The following is a 16,960-nucleotide window of genomic DNA, read 5'->3' on the forward strand; positions in this document are numbered from 1 at the left end:
TTAGCTGAGGCATGCTGATGGTAATGTATATTGCCAACTGAAACTTAGTTAAGAAGGAATTGGGCAGTTAAGGGATTATGCAACTCTTCAACTTTTTTTTAATCTTCTTTATACTTGCATGTTGAAAAAAATCATGTTATTGTTTTTTGATCCTCTTTTATAAGGGAATTTACAAAAGAAGGGACAGCTGATGAAAGGATTTCCCTACATAAGTAGCTCTGATAAAGACTTGTGGAGGAAAAGTGAGCAATTGGCAAAAAGGAGCTTTAGGCTTCTCTGCAAATTTGTTAGGGCATGCTCATCACAATAACTTGGTACACGGGAAGAAGGTGGACAGTATGTATAGAGTTGAAAGCTACTTCATGTCCAGCGTCAATGGGCAAAGAGAAGCCAACCCTTGTGTTCTTGACTTTTGATTTAATTGGTGACAGTGGCTTTCACTAGTTTTAGAAACAAAGTAAAAGAAAATAGGAAAACCCCGAAAAAAAAAAAAAAAGAAAATAGGAAAAGGAAAAGAAGAGCACAGTCTAATCCCTTAATCCCTTGTGGGCTCAGTCTTTTCTCTGCATATGTGTATCTTTCTCTCTATGTATCTATACAGTCACATATCTATATTTGCACATATCACCAGAATAGATATATCACCAATGACAGTACAATATCATTGATAACTCAGAGCTGCTAAGCTCTAAAGACATATAGTCTCATTCTGTTGTTAGGAGATGTATTTTGAGTATTAAAATCCTTAAAGTCTTTCAGTCAAATGAGCTACAAGCACTCTGCTTATAGTCAGATGGTGTCATTGATGAAAACGGTGGTTTTATCTGGTTCTCCAAGCACTGCACCCACTGGCATCAGGAGAACTAATTCAAACTTCTCAGGACCCTCCAAGGTGCGCTGTTTCAGGTCACCAAGGATCATCACTTGGAATATCTGCATATGCACTCCCGGAGCAAAGTCCAGATTTTGGCTGATGCCAACGTGGTCTATTCCAGCTAATGGGAAAGGAAAACTCAAGAGTGAGATTGTAGGATTCATTGTCATAAATTTTCCCTCGGAGAAAAATTTCCTTCAAAGAAAAACAGCATTCTCCTACATACACAGCACTCTCAGAATCCTAGTTTGTGGGCTCAACCCCAGAAAGGAGGTTTTCATATTCTACTAAACGCAATGATAGTCTTGCTCATCCAGGATCATAAGCCATCCTCATCAGTGTTCTCTATGTTGAGACCAGGCACAGAATTTTCTAAGTACTTCCACAAAAATCCCACCAATAGACTGAAGGCTCTCGGAAGGCAACTTGAATTTGTAGGGAAGAAATTCACTTTTCTAATTATTAGGGACACTATCATGAATTTTGTTTTCATTAGGTTTCACTCATTAATCCACCTTTGCTGGATATTTGGTTAATATTACCACATTCCACTCGATTTTACTAAGGCATGGAGTTTCTGCCACTTCCTGGATTATTAGTTACTTTGTAAATTGGATCACCCAGTCATGTAGTTTCTTTGCTACTCATTTAAAAAGTCATCAAATGTAATGATAGCAATTATAACCAATGGAATAAAATAGAAAACCTTAAGTGATATAAATAAATATGTTAGTAAATTGAGGAACAGAATATTTATATTATCTCAAGGTATCTCTCCATAAAATACATATTTTTTGTATAAAATATTTTAATATTGGAGTTCAATTTGCCAACATATTGCATATCACCCAGTGCTCATCCTGTCAAGTCATAAAATACATATTCATTGCAAAGGAAAAAAAATAACTTCAGAGTGGGGAAACCTGGCAGATACCACTTAACCAAGTGATCAAAGTTAACAGCACCATTGATGAGAAAATGGGAACTGTGTGCCATTTGATAGAATCCAGCAAGAACACAGTGTTATATCTGCAAGCATTACTGCCAAAGATGCATAGCCTGAGTCTAATTATAAGGAAACATAAGACAAGCCCAAACTGAGGGACATTTTATATGTCACCAAATCTGATAATCATGAAAAATATCAAGGTCACGAAAGTCAAGGAAATACAAGGAACTATTTCAGATTGAAGGAAACTAAACAGACATGACAACTAAACAGAATGAAAATCTCAACTGGATTCTTGCTGTAAACAATGACTGGACAACACCTGGTGCATCTTGAATAAGGTCTAAGGATTTTTTTTTTTTGATTTTTTTTTAAATTGGAGTTCAATTTGCCAACATACAGTAGAACACCCAGTACTCATCCTGTCAAGTGCCCCCTTATATGCCTGTCACCCAGTCACCCTTTCCCCCTGCCCAACACCCCTTCCACTACCCCTTGTTCGTTTCCCAGAGTTAGGAGTCTCTCATGTTCTTTCACATCTCTGATATTTCCTACTCATTTTCTCTCCTTTCCCCTATAATCTCTTTCACTATTTTTTATATTCCCTATATGAATGAAACCATATAATGTTTGTCCTTCTCTGATTGATTACTTCTGATTGACTTACTCATCATAATACCCTCCAGTTCCATCCATGTTGAAGCAAATGGTGGGTATTCATCATTTCTAATGGCTGAGTAAAATTCCATTATATATATAGACTGCATCTTCTTTATCTATTAATCTTTCAATGGACACTGAGGCTCCTTCCACAGTCTGGCTATTGTGGAGATTGCTGCTATAAACATCCGGGTGTAGGTGTCTTGGTCTTTCACTGCATCTGTATCTTTGGGGCAAATCCCAAGCAGTGCAATTGCTGGGTCATAGGGTAGCTCTATTTTTAACTCTTTGAGGAATCTCCACACAGTTTTCCAGAGTGGCTGTACCAGTGCACATACCCACCAACAGTGCAAGAGGGTTCCCCTTTCTCCACATCCTCTCCAACATTTGTTATTTCCTGTCTTGGTAATTTTCATCATTCTTACTGGTGTGAGGTGGTATCTCATTGTGGTTTTGATTTGTATTTCCCTGATGGCCAGTGATGCGGAGTATTTTCTCATGTGCTTGTTGGCCATGTCTATGTCTTCTTTGGTGAAACTTCTGTTCATGTCTTTTGCCTATTTCATGATTGGATTGTTTGTTTCTTTGCTGTTGAGTTTGATAAGTTCTTTATAGGTCTTGGATACTAGCCCTTTATCTGATAGGTCATTTGCAAATATCTTCTCCCATTCTGTAGGTTTTCTTTTAGTTTTGTTGACTGTTTCTTTTGCTGTACAGAAGTTTTTAATCTTGATGAAGTCCCAATAGTTCATTTTTGCTTTTGTTTCTCTTGCCTCTATAGATGTATCTTGCAAGAAGCTGTTGTGGCCAGGTTCAAAAGGGTGTTGCCCATGTTCTCCTCCAGGATTTTGATGGATTCTTGTTTCACATTTAGATCTTTCATCCATTTTGAGTTTATCTTTGTGTCTGATGTAAGAGAAAGGTCTACTTTCACTCTTCTGCACATGACTGTCCAATTTCCTCAACACCATTTATTGAAGAGACTGTCCTTTTTCCAGGAGATAGTGTTTCCTGCTTTGTCGAAGATGAGTTGACCATAGAGTTGAGGGCCCATTACTGGGTTCTCTATTCTGTTCCATTGATCTATGTGTCTGTTTTTGTGCCAGTACCACGCTGTCTTGAAGACCACAGCTTTGTAGTACAACTTGAAATCCGGCATTGTGATGCCCCTGGCTCTGGTTTTCTTTTTCAATATTCCCCGGGCTATTCAGGGTCTTTTCTGATTCCACACAAATCTTAGGATGATTTGTTCCAACTCTCTGAAGAAAGTCCATGGTATTTTGATAGGGATTGCACTGAACGTGTACATTGCCCTGGGTAGCATAGACATTTTCACAATATTAATTCTTCCAATCTATGAGCATGGATTATTTTTCCAACTCTTTGTGTCTTCCTCAATTTCTTTCAGTAGTGTCCTGTAGTTTTTAGGGTATAGATCCTTTACCAAGAGGTGAGGTTTATCCCTAGGTATCTTATGCTTTTGGGTGCAATTGTAAATGGGATTGACTCCTCTTTCTTCAGTCTCATTGTTAGTGTATAGAAATGCCACTGATTTCTGGGCATTGATTTTGTATCTTGCCACACTGCCAAATTGCTGTATGAGTTCTAGCAATCTTGGGGTGGAGTCTTTTGGGTTTTCTATGTACAGTATCATGTCATCTGTGAAGAGGGAGAGTTTGACTTCTTTGCCAATTTGAATGCTTTTTATTTCTTTTTGTTGTCTGTTTGCTGAGGCCAGGACTTCTAGTACTATGTTGAATAGCAGTGGTGAGAGTGGACATCCCTGTCCTGTTCCTGATCTTAGGGGAAAGGCTCTCAGTGTTTCCCCACTGAGAATGATATTTGCTGTGGGCATTTGTAGATGGCTTTTAAGATGCTGAGGAATGTTCCCTCTATTCCTACACTCTGAAGAGTTTTGATCAGGAATGGATTCTGTATTTGGTAAAATGCTTTCTCCACATTTATTGAGAGGATCATATGGTTCTCGTTTTTTCTCTCATTGATGTGATCTATCAAGGCGATTGTTTTACAAGTGTTGAAGCAATCTTGCATCCCAGGAATAAATCCCACCTGGTTATGGTGAATAATCTTCTTAATATACCATTGGATCCTATTGGCTAGTATCTTGTTGAGAATTTTTGCATCTGTGTTCATCAGGGGTATTGGTCTATAATTCTCTTTTTTGGTGGCGTCTTTGTCTGGTTTTGGAATTAAGGTTATGTTGGCCTCATAAAACGAGATTGGTGGTATTCTGTGTCCCTTTCTATCTTTCGGAACAGCCTTAGTAGAATAGGTGTTGTTTCTCTTTTAAAAGTTTGATAGAATTCCCCCTGGGAAGCCATCTGGCCCTGGACTTTTGTGTCTTGGGAGTTTTTTGATGACTACTTCAATTTCCTCCCTGGTTATTGGCATGTTCAGTTTTCAATTCCTCCTGTTCCAGTTTTGGTAATTTGTGGTTTTCCAGAAATGCATCCATTTCTTCTAGATTGCCTAATTTATTGGCATATAGCTTCTCATTTGAAAATCATTTGTATTTCCTTGGCATTGGTTGTGATCTCTCCTCTTTCATTCATGATTTTATTACTTAAGTCTTTTTTCTTTTTAACAAGACTGGCTAATGGTTTATCTACCTTATTCATTCTTTCAAAGAACCAACTCCTGGTTTTGTTGATCTGTTCTACAGTTCTTCTGGTCTCTATTTCATTGAGCTCTCTCGAATTTTTATTAACTCTCCTCTTCTGCTTGGTGTAGGTTTTATTTGCTGTTCTTTCTCCAGTTCCTGTAGGTGCGAGGTTAGGTTGTGTATTTGAGACTTTTTCCAATTTTTAAGGGAGGTTTGTATTGTGATGTATTTCCCTCGTAGGATTGCTTTTGCTGTATCCTAAAGATTTTGAATGGTTGTATCTTCATTTTCATTAGTTTCCATGAATCTTATTAATTCTCCTCTAATTTCCTGGTTGACCCATTTATCTTTTAGCAGATGCTCTTTAACCTCCACATATTTGAATTTCTTCCAAATTTCTTCTTGTGATTGAGTTCTAGTTACAAAGCATTGTGGTCAGAAAATATGCAGGGACAATCCCAGTCTTTTGGTATCAGTTGAGACCTGATTTGTGACCCAGTACGTAGTCTTCTGGAGAAAGTTCCATGTGCACTTGAGAAGAATGTGTATTCAGTTCCATTTGGATGCAAAGTTCTGTATATATCTGTGAAACCTATCTGGTCCAGTGTATTATTTAAAGCTCTTGTTTCTTTGGTGATGTTGTGCTTAGAAAATCTGTCATTTGCAGAAAGTGCCATGTTGAAGTCTCCTACTATTAGTGTATTATTATCTCAGTATGTCTTTACTTTGGTTATTAATTGATAGATATACTTGGCAGCTCCCAAAGTAGGGGCATAAATATTCATGATTGTTAGGTCCTCTTGTTGGATACACTCTTTAAGTATGATATAGTGTCCCTCTTCATTTCTTAGTACAGTCTTTGGGATAAACTTTAATTTGGCTGATATAAGGATTACTACCTCAGCTTTCTTTTAAGGACCAGTTGAATGGTAAATGGTTCTCCAAACTTTCATTTTCAGGTTGGAGGTGTTCTTAGGTCTAAAATGAGTCTCTTGTAGACAGCAAATAGATGTGTCTTGCTTTTTTATCCAGTCAGTAACCCTGTGTCTTTTTATTGGATCATTTAGCCCATTCATGTTCAGAATAACTATTGAAAGACATAGTGTCATCGTAATACCTGTTCAGTGCCTGTTTCTGTGGGTTATTTCTTTGGTCTTCCTCTTTCATTTACACAGTCCCCCTCAATATTTCTTGCAGAGCTGGTTTGGTGGTCACAAACTCTTTCAGTTTCTGCCTATCCTGGAAGCTCTTTATCTCTCCTTCTATTCTGAATGAGAGCCGTGCTGGATAAAGAGTTCTTGACTGCACGTTATTCTCATTTAGTGCCCTGAATATATCCTTCCAGCCCTTTCTGGCCTGCCAGGTCTCTGTGGAGAGGTCTGCTGTTAATCTAATACTTCTCCCCATATAAGTTAGGGATCTCTTGTCTCTTGCTGCCTTAAGGATTTTCTCTTTATTTTTGGAATTTGCGATTTTCACTATTAAATGTCAAGGTGTTGAATGGTTTTTATTGATTTGGAGGGGGAACCTCTCTATCCCCTGGATCTGGATGCCTGTTTCCTCCCCCCACTCCTGCAAACTAGGGAAATTCTCACCTATGATTTGTTCAAATATGCTTTCTGGCCCTCTGTCACTTTTGGCGCTCTCTGTAAGCGGAATTATATATAGATTTTTCCTTCTATGGCTATCATTTATTTCCCCTAACCTTTCCTCATGGTCTTTTAATTGTTTTTTCACTTTTTTCCTCAGCTTCCTTCCTTGCCATCAACTTGTCTTCTATGTGCTCCTTCTTTCATCCACCTCATTAACCCTTGTTGTTAGGACCTCCAGTTTGGATTGCATCTCATTTGATTAATTTTTAATTTTGGCCTGATTAGATCTAAATTTTGCAGTCACGAAGTCTCTTGATTCCTTCATGCTTTTTCCAGAGCCACCAGTAGCTTTATATTTGTGCTTTTGAATTGGCTTTCTGACATCAAATTGTAAACCAAATTCTATAACTCTGTGTGAGAGAGTACTGTTTCTGATTCTTCCTTTTGTGGTGAGTTCTTCCTTCTAGTCATTTTGCTCAGTGCAGAGTGGTTGTATGAACGGGCTGAATCAAAAATATCAACCACAACCTAAGTAAATATCACCCTAGATTATTCTGCCAAGGTCAGAGGCCAGAAATTGAAATTAAAGATCAGAATAAAATAAAACAAAAGGGGCACTAAAGTGAAAAACAAATTTTAAAAGAAAGTAGTAAAGAATAAAAGACCAAGAATCCCAAAGAAGAAGAAAGAAAAAAAGGAAAAAAGAAAGAAAAAAGCAAAAGTAAAGAGGAAAAAAAAGAAAAAAGACAAAAAGAAAAAAGAAAAAAAAAAGAAAGAAGACAAAAAAAAAAGAAAAAAGACAAAAAAGGAGAAGAAAGAAGGGAGGACTGGGAGATGGTGGTGGTGACGAAGTTGTAGTTGATGGAGAATGTAGTCTACCTGTGGGGTCCTAGAGGGTGATCATCTTGGTTCAGAGTATATTAAGTTCTGTATGCTAGAACATGCTCAGTCCCAAATTTACATAAACCAGAAATACTTGTAGAGGACCCAACCATTGACTACCAAAACATAAATGAGATAAAAGAGGGGGGCAGAATGGGAATGAGGAATCTCACAGAATGAACCAGCACGGTATACCACTTGGTTCTGGGTGCCTGCTGGTCATGTTTCAGAAGGTATTAACTTCTGCCATTGTAGAACAACATGAGGAAGAGAAAACAAAAAACACAAAACAAAAAAACTTTTCTTGTATTTCTCCCAAAATTAAGTTGAGTATGTTGAAGGGAAGTGGAAAATGTATCTAGGACATGTAGTTGTAGAAATATGAAAGTCAAAAAGGAAGAAACTTAAAAATGAAGAGGTGGTAAAATATTGTAGTTAAGTTGGGAAAAGAGAAAAAAAAAAGGAAATTTACAGTTTTATACAAAAACGAGTTGTACTGGAAAAAGGAAGAAAAAAAAACAGAGGTGTACCCTCTGGTTTTATATCCTGTAATGCCCTCGACTTCCCCTGGAGCTTTCCAACGCTGCTTCGTCAAGAACTTGCTCTTCCCCCATCCTTCCAGCTGGTCTTCTGGGGGAGGGGCTTGCCGTGCTGATTCTCAGGTGTGTGCACCTGGTGGGGATGCCCTGCTTCCTGCCGGTGCCGGGCTCAGTGGGACCTGTTTACCCTGTGAGACCTCTGTCCCCTGGTGGCCCCGCCCCTCCCAGGCACAAGGTAACACAAGGAGAAACAACACTAGTAGGGACAGCCAGCTCTCCAGCTCTGGAGTCAGCTGCTGCAGTAACCACCGCAGCTCCCAGTCCGCACCGGCCTAGGTGCTCCCAGGGAGCAGGGGCGCTGACCTGCACAGCTTGGGGGTGCCCGAGGCAGGAGAGTCCTCACTGTCCTATGCCCTCCCTGCCTCTGCCCATCCCGGGGAATGCAGGATCCTGGGCTGTGTCTCCCAGTGCCCTGGGATCTGGGGCTTGTGCTGCTGGAGTCGCGCTCCCGGGCCGTGGCTCCCGAGGGCAGCAGGCTGCAGCCTCCCCCATCCGGAGCCCCCGCCTGACCGACCGGCTTCTCCCGAGGCCCGGCCGGGTGGAGCTCCAGCTCTTTACCGAGATTGGCCTGTGGTTTGCGCTGCGCTCTCCCTCGGCCGCACTTCCCCTAATAGTGACTCCGGGAGCCTGGAGGCTCCACTGCCCCTCGATTCTGCTCGGTTTCCCTGCTCAGCGCCTTTCCCTCCGGGAAGAATCCGGTGCGGATTTTTTAAAGTTCCCGCTTTTGGGGCTGGGCTTTCCCGTAGGGGAGGCTCTTGCTGCCCGGCTTTAGCCTCGCTCCTCGCGGGGCCCCTCCCCACTTAATTCTTTTATATTTTATTTTTTTCCTGCCTTCCCACCTTGTTAGAAGTGAAAACTCTTGTCTCTGTAGCATTCTAACTGTTCTCTCTTTAAATCTCAGGTCGAATTAGTAGGTGCTCAGGATGGTTTGAAAGTTCTAGGTAGGTTGGTGGGGCCAGGTGGGTTGAGGACCCTACTCCTCCACCGTCTTGCCCTGCCCTAGGTCTAAGGATTAGATTGTAGTAATGTATTAAGTTAATTTCCTGATTTCATGCTTGCATTGTGGTCATAGAGGAGAATGTCTTTGTAGAAATGGCATTCTAAGTTTTCAGAAAGATGATTCCAAATTTGTTGGCAACTTTCTTTCAATGGTTCAGGGGAAAAAGTGCTTTTTCATTGTTCTTGTCACTTTTCTGGTAAGTTTGAGATTGCTGCAAAGATATTTTTTCTTTTTCTTTCTTTTTTTTTTTTTTTAAAGATTTTATTTCTTCCTTTGAGAGAGAGAGAGAGAGAAAGAGAGACAAGCAGGAGGAGGGGCAGAGGGACAGCACAGCGCCTGACATGGGGCTCAATCCTTGAGATCATGACCTGAGCTGAAGTCAGACCTTAACCAACTGAGCCACACAGGTGCTTTCAATTATATTTTTTAAAAAAGCCATTAAGTAATTATGTTAAGAAAAGCAAAACAAGATTATGCTGAAGAGTGCCAAGGCAGGAGAGTAAGGAGACCATGGGATTTGCACTCTGTGGTTTGGATCTTGAAACCACTGCTTATTTGTATAAACTATTTAACCTCCTTGAGTCTCAGTTTCTTTTACTGGGAAATGGGGATAATTATTGCTATTTTACAAGGTTGTCGAGAAGATTAGAGATAGTACAACATGGATTCTAGCACAGAGTCTAGCAAATAATAGGCATCAAAGAAATTATAATTATTATTTATGCAACAAGTTGTAATGATATAGTTAACTACATATGCATAATTATTGTTGTTTATTAACCAAGATGAGCAGATGTATTGCTTCTATTAGTCCATCCCTACCTGAGAACTAGCAGAAGGGTGATCTCACATGCAAGGGGATTTATCTAAATGAATTAGAATTAATTTTCCCAACCCCAAGCAAAATGGCCCAATGAGCCAATTAGTCTATTTATTTTCATTTCCACAAAAACAGACTGAAAAGTGGCTTATCTGACAATTAAGAAAAAGAAAGAAAGAAAAGGAAAAAAAGCACTGCCCCAACAACTCGTAAGCATCATTACTAGTTTCATGTGCCATATGCTATGATACATTCATTGGAGAGTTATAACCTGTGAATTCTTCCAAGAACTCTTCCAAGAGTAAGCTCTGTGCTCTAAACTCAACTGGATGTCTTTATTTTCCTTAAGTGTTTCTGGATGCATATTGAATCTGGGTTTACATTCTCAGATATAAATGCATATTTAATCTCTTTATATCTCACCAGGTAGCATAGGCTTTTATATCACTGGGTTTTATCTGCAGGATTTGTGCTTTTATCTTAAAATATTGTCATTGTCTTGGATATAGATGATGCTAGTCCTGAATGTTATAACCGATCATCCATAACCCTTCTGGGTAGAAGACTAAAAGGTGCAGGTGGCAAACAAGAAAATGTGGGTATCAATGCAAATGGAAATTTCCCCTTCATATCCTGCTGAATTCTTCTTTTGTTTTTTTTTTTTTGTTTATTTTTTGGTAAAGCAGCTGACAGGCTACCCAGAGGAAGTGTTATCAGAACTGTCTAGCTCCTCTGCTGGCCAGGTCTTGATTGTCCATATCAAGAGAGGCAAAGGTGAGTGGGACATGAAGACATGCTGCTTGAAGCCAAGGAAAGTGCCTGAGTCCTAGTGCAAATCTCCTATCCTGCTAGGGTCTATGAGGGGCCTGGATTTTCCTGGGAGGCCTTGCTCAACCATTAAAGGTATACCTTGGTCTGAAAAACTGTTTATGAATAGCCTACAGTATCTACAAATATTCTGAGCTTTGGAAATTAATTTGGGTCCATGACAAGCCAGTGGGTAATGAATGAATCATAAAGGTTGGTGTTGAAATAGTCTGTTTACTTTATAAACAGCCGAAATCATTACATATACAGACAATTTATGTGCTCAGGTGGGAAAGACTTACGATCAGACTCCGTCAATAAAGACCAGGCATACTACACATGACAGACCAGATCCCACCCAATATGTATATCTTTTTTAAAAATTTAAATTCTATTAATTAACATATAGTGTATTATTAGTTTCAGAGGTCCTTATACATATATGTTGATAATGATATATTTTTTAAATGGCCCTTTCACCTTCTGCTGCGGCTGGCTCGCTCTTCCTGGAGCGCACAATGACAGAGGATGCTTGTGAAAGGCCAGTGCTGGTCCTCCAGACAGAGATCTCCACAGAGCCAGCACTTTCCTCGACATGATACTCAGCATCCCCAAAGTACAGGATAGGCTCTAGGGAGGCCTAGAGACAGACTAAGAATACTTCAGCCCTCCAGGCCAATATTTCGTTGGCTTCTGTGACCCTGGGTATTTGTCACAATCATCAGACTTGACAGATCCCACAGGCTCAAGGAAGAACAGACACCCCACACCCCTGCCACACACACACACACACACACACACACACACACACAAAACCATGTCAGAGTCACATGCCACAAATCTGAGGTGGTACAGTGAAATAAGATCTGTTAGAATTCTATTCATTTTTCTGTTTCAAAAGATTTCTGTCATATACAGAAATTTCCCAATTGGGGAAAATTGGCCAACTAGCTGTGACTCAGGCAAGTCTGCTATTATTTGGGAAAAGATGGTGGGGGAATTTAGAAGGCTTTCTTCTCGGGAGAAATTGCTCTTTATGTTGAGGGATAGTCCAGCCAGGGTTCTGAATTCGGGGACTGCTACTGATCCTTTTCTCATGCTATTTGTTGATTGCAGGGATAGACAGAAATCCTAGAGGAAGGCAGAGTTGCATCAGCTGGGATACCAGAAATGCTCTCCTGGAGGCAGAGAAGGGGTTCCCTACAAAGACAAGATCGAAGGAAGCCAGAGTGGGCATCAGACTTTGGGGGGCAGGTGGCAGAGTAGTGTGCATTTCCTGAAGGGAGGAGAAGTTTGACAATGAGAAAGCTGGCATTTTTATGGGTATACCTGTTTGTATCTAGTTCTCTGTGTTTCAGAAAGTAGTCTATGAATTCAGCTATTTAAAGCTTACACAAGGTCTAGCTGCTATACCAGATACGTTGCTATGAAAAGGATTTGAAACAAATGTTTATTTTTTAAAAAATATTTTATTTATTTATTTTGGAGAAAGATACAAAGTGAGCCAGAGGGGCACCTGGGTAGCTCAGTCTGTTAAGCATCTGCCTTTTGCTCAAGTTATGCTCCCAGGACCTGCACAAAACAGCTCACCATGTACCCAACACACCATGTGTTTACAGGCCTCTCTTGTTGCTGGTGATGTTCTCTGAGTTGGAACTCTCATCCCAAAGTGCCAGTTTCACACATTTCTGCTCATTCTTTAAGACTGTTGTTAAGAGTTACCTGCTTTGGGAAGCTGTATAATAACTCCCTTAAGAAATTAAGTATTCTTTACCCATGGTTCCTAAGATTTTGAATAGCTCTATGCCTGCGATGATGGGCCACACTTGCTATTGGCTCACCTCAGTTGTACCACAGATGGGAGGCTTGCACTCAGAGAAGAGGAAGGGCATCCTCTTTTTTATTCTTGCCTAGACCTTTCATGCCATCTCCCTATTGCTGAATGTTTCTGATAGTTCCAAACTTGGGGCAGGAAAGAGGGAGGAGAGGCAAGAGGAGCAGGGAAGCTTTTTCTTGGTATTATCATGGTGATCACACTCTCTGGTCTTAGATGATGGAAGAAAACTGATTCTGTTTCTCGTGGGCACTTTTGTGTGTTCTGTGGAGACCCCTCACTCCCATAGCTGGATATTTCTCTGCTCCCTTGAAGGGGATGATGCCTCTCTATTCTTACTCTCTATACTTACTCTATTCTATTCTCACTCAATCCTTCTTCAACCCATTAATGTTGGGAACACTTCTGCTGAGGATTGTTCACCCCTCTAGATGGCGCTTTTAGACAAGACCTACGACAAATTCATTTTTGTTCTCTTGCATGCAAGGCTCATGTTAGGTCCATTGCAAACCTCCTGCAACCGTTTCCTTGATAAACTCTAAGAATACTGCCTAATCCTGATGCAGCCCTTATTTTTTGCTCATCCATCAGAGCGGCCAACCAGCTTGTCCTCTACATTGTGATTTTCCAGGTAACGCTAGACTTCAATTCACTGCATCTTCCATATTGCACATGACACATATGACTTCCCAAATGGTCTCCTTAGAACTCCATCTCCTGATTTATGAATTATGTGAGAAGTTAAAATGTTAAAGCCAACAAACTAACACATTATTCTGTATTTTTATTGAACCATACAAACGTCTCAAGGTCAGTGACCATAGTCCAAATGTCTTTGTCCCCTTAGTGATACAGAGGCTGGTTTATAATAAGAATGCAAGAATTTGTCTAATGGATAATTTTAATTCACTTCTGAAATATTTTGAACTTATTACAAAGCTTTTTAAAAAAAGTTGGGACAAAGTGATATGTATATATTTTAGCACAGAACTTATTCTGTAAAGTATTAGGGAAGGGCAAGAGGTAACAAAGAGAAAACATATTTGGGTCACTTATGCTGCTGTGCAGAGAAAAAAAAATGTATCAAATATCTATGAAGATAGATACAAGATGCAAGAGGAGGATAACATCACTTAGAAGAAAAATCATGAACCTCTTCCGAGATGCTCTGTGTATTGAGCATCAGGAGATTTGCTGAAATGGAGACAACTATGTGTTGCCCAGCAGCATCTCCTATTATCTTTGGTCTTGCTCTGTCTGAAGAACTGAGACAGTGGCAGTAATCCTTAAGGGGGGGGCCATTATGAGAGTATGATATTTTGACCACATCATTCCTATATTAAATTGATTCCATAGCTATAGATGGTTTTTATCTTTCACAGAGAATGTTCTTTAAATGGAAATAGGAAAAAGGAATATGAAAAGTTGGAAAGTGAAGCTCTCAAAAGAGATCTGACCACTATTTAAAATTAATTCAATGTCCAGATTCAGAGAAATGTCATGACAAGATCCAAAAAGGACTTGCGGATGAAGTGACAGAAACAGTATTGGTCAACTTTGAGAAACCACTCAGAACAGGATAGGTGTCAAAAGTTGGAAGATAGGAAAATGTTTTTTTCTGTCGCCTCAGCAGAGAAAATAAAATCTAGAAGCAAACTGGTAAGCTTAATCTCTAGAAAGATTCTAGAATAGCTTATTTAAAATGATTTCTGAATTTTTCAGAAAGAAAGAGGTGATGCCTATGAGTCAGCATTAGTTCTTTAATATAAGACTTCATGTCGTCAAATTCAGTTTTTTGTTGTTGTTCAGCTAAACATCTACTGAGCATCCTTTCTGTGCTCTAAGTACTGTGGTAGCTACTGGGGATGTAGAGGAATACTCATTCTGTCTTTGAGGTGTTTTTGGTATAAGAGGGCAGCCACACCAATTTCAGTCAACTAACCTCTGAGTGCTTTGACAAAAGAAGGAAGCAACCTAAAGGCTCAGAGGAGGAGGACTGGGAGGAAATAAAGCTGTGCTAGATCTCAAGGGATGAATGAAAATGGGCCAATGGAAATGGTGGGAGGAATGTTGTTGTTGTTGTTTCTGTACATCTGTCAACTCCAGTGTGAGCCACAGATTTAAGGAAGAGTTAAGGCTACCAATTAGGAAACTATTGCAACTATCCAGGTGAGACATGGCCATGGTTTGAACTATGCACTAGTATTAGGGTTGAAGTCGGAGATGAATGTGTTAAGTGCCCTGAGCAGCACCCAGTGGCTGGATACTGGGGGCTTCTAGAGAAAACTATGCATTGCCCAGCAGTATCTCCAGTTATCCTTGGCACCCAAGTTAAGAGTAAGGGCTGAAATAAACTTTTTCTACTTGTAAAGCCTACGGCAATTGTATTATAATATGAATAGCCCTATACAGCATAGTGATGCTCTTCTGAATGGTTTCCTGGTTTTACAGCACAGCAATGTCTTTCAAGTTTTAAAAACATTTATGTGTTGAAGTTTATCTTGGCCCATGCAACATTATTAACCACATTAAAAAAAAAAAAACTGGATGTGCTGATCTCACCACAATGACACGTTAAGTGCAGTTTTTCTTTACAATGTTTTCTTCAATCTGTCATCATTCTGTTAGATACTCATTTAATGATCAAGATACTAATCTAGCTGGCAATCTTTATAGGCAAATTTTATGCATGTTATACAAATCTTATTGCCTCAGGGCAAAATTAACAGCCCTCTATGAAATTGGGCATCAATTCTTGTTTTGTAGCAGATTATAAGTTTTCAAAGCACATACTAACAATGGAAAGAAACATTCTCACTAGAAAAGCAGAAACCTGTCTTAAGTGTTTATATATAAAACAGACACAATTTGCTAATTAAGAAGTGTCTTCAGCTTCTTCTTGCCCTTGGTATAGAGCAAATGGAATCTAGGGTCTGAAGCCCAGTGAAGCCTGCATTCATTCAGCTAACACTTATTGGCCATATTCTGTGTTATCTGCCCCCATATAGCTGATGTTTGGTAGAAGGGTTCTTGTGGTAGTGTAGGGCTGGGATCTTGGATGGTTAGGTTGTCTCTGCTTCTGTACAATTTCTTTTCTAATATTACTCCATGGAAGTTGCCTTTACAAAGATATTCTGTGGGTGACCCATTTGACAAGGGGATATTTGATCCCTGTTTAAAGAGGCAAAACATTTCTCAGAATCTAGCTAAGTAGAATGAAAAAAATTTCATCCTTTTAAAGGTACAGCACAGGGAATATAGTTATTGGTATTATAATAGCATTGTATGGTGACAGATGGTAGCTACGCTTGCGATGAAATAATAACACATAGACGGTCAAATCACTATGTTGTACACCTGAAACTAATGTAACATTGTGTGCAAATTATACTTCAATTAAAAAAATTATCTAAAAAACCCAAAACCAACTAAACATAAAACCCCATTTCATCCCAATTCTAACTAGAAAAAAAAAAGTTTTCCTTCAACTTACTTGGGTAAATCTTTAGATTGCTGGATACTGTGTCATTAGTTGGCCTAAATAAAAACATGCTTTTGCTATGAGATGATGGACTTGACATGTCTGAACAAAGAAAGCACTATTGGCACTTAACAAGTGTCAAATTACACTGTGGCAAATTACACACAAAACCATAACCCTGGAAAATGAATGTACACTTTCCTCAATATTTTCCCAAATCATCAATTTTGTATGACACTTGTTTTTATTCCTGACCGAAATGACAACTATATTATTACCTGAGATACACTACACATTAGGGTTTAATAAAAGCTTAATGCTTAAAAACTGAATTAGAGGAATTATCATTTCACATCAATATTTCAAAAGATTATAATCATGTGGTAGGTATGCTAATAATCACTGTAGATGTTTTCTCAAGAAGATAAAAGGATATCATTCAAAGGAACCATTAGCAGCATGAATGGCAAAATCTCTATCTTAAGTCTAGTGACTAAAGTGGAAGTAGTACCTATAGCAGTCATTCAAGAGCAGCTGCTAAATGAGCACCTGCTCACTACCTGAAAGGGGAGGAAGTTACACATTAGAATTTCACAGGATACCTTTTCTGAAATATCATTAATTCTGATCATGGAGATTGGGATGTTTTAGGGCACTTAGTAGAACTATAGGGAATGTGACCATGCAATCTCAGGAGGGTGGAACTAGATTAGTTTGGTCACATCTGTAGCAAAATAGTTTTAGCTGAAGTTTACTCTGTGTGGAATCTAGAAAAGAGAAAGCATCCAGAATAAGAAAGAATGGGCTGCCCATTTTCAGCCATGTTAAAAGGAAGAGTA

At 39.4% G+C, this 16,960-nt stretch overlaps 1 protein-coding gene across 1 annotated transcript in view; it reads right to left on the reverse strand.

The window, feature by feature from the left end:
• Nucleotides 1-755: 755 nt before the first annotated feature.
• FREM3 (FRAS1 related extracellular matrix 3) overlaps nt 756-16,960 on the reverse strand; it is a 93,272-nt gene continuing 77,067 nt past the window's right edge. Inside the window, 3 exon segments of the mRNA XM_072722488.1 lie at nt 756-792; nt 794-995; nt 11,287-11,436. Of these exon segments, the coding sequence (XP_072578589.1) occupies nt 756-792; nt 794-995; nt 11,287-11,436 (389 nt within the window).

Source organism: Vulpes vulpes, chromosome 10 (assembly GCF_048418805.1).
Source record: "Vulpes vulpes isolate BD-2025 chromosome 10, VulVul3, whole genome shotgun sequence".
NCBI classification, from domain to species: domain Eukaryota; kingdom Metazoa; phylum Chordata; class Mammalia; order Carnivora; family Canidae; genus Vulpes; species Vulpes vulpes.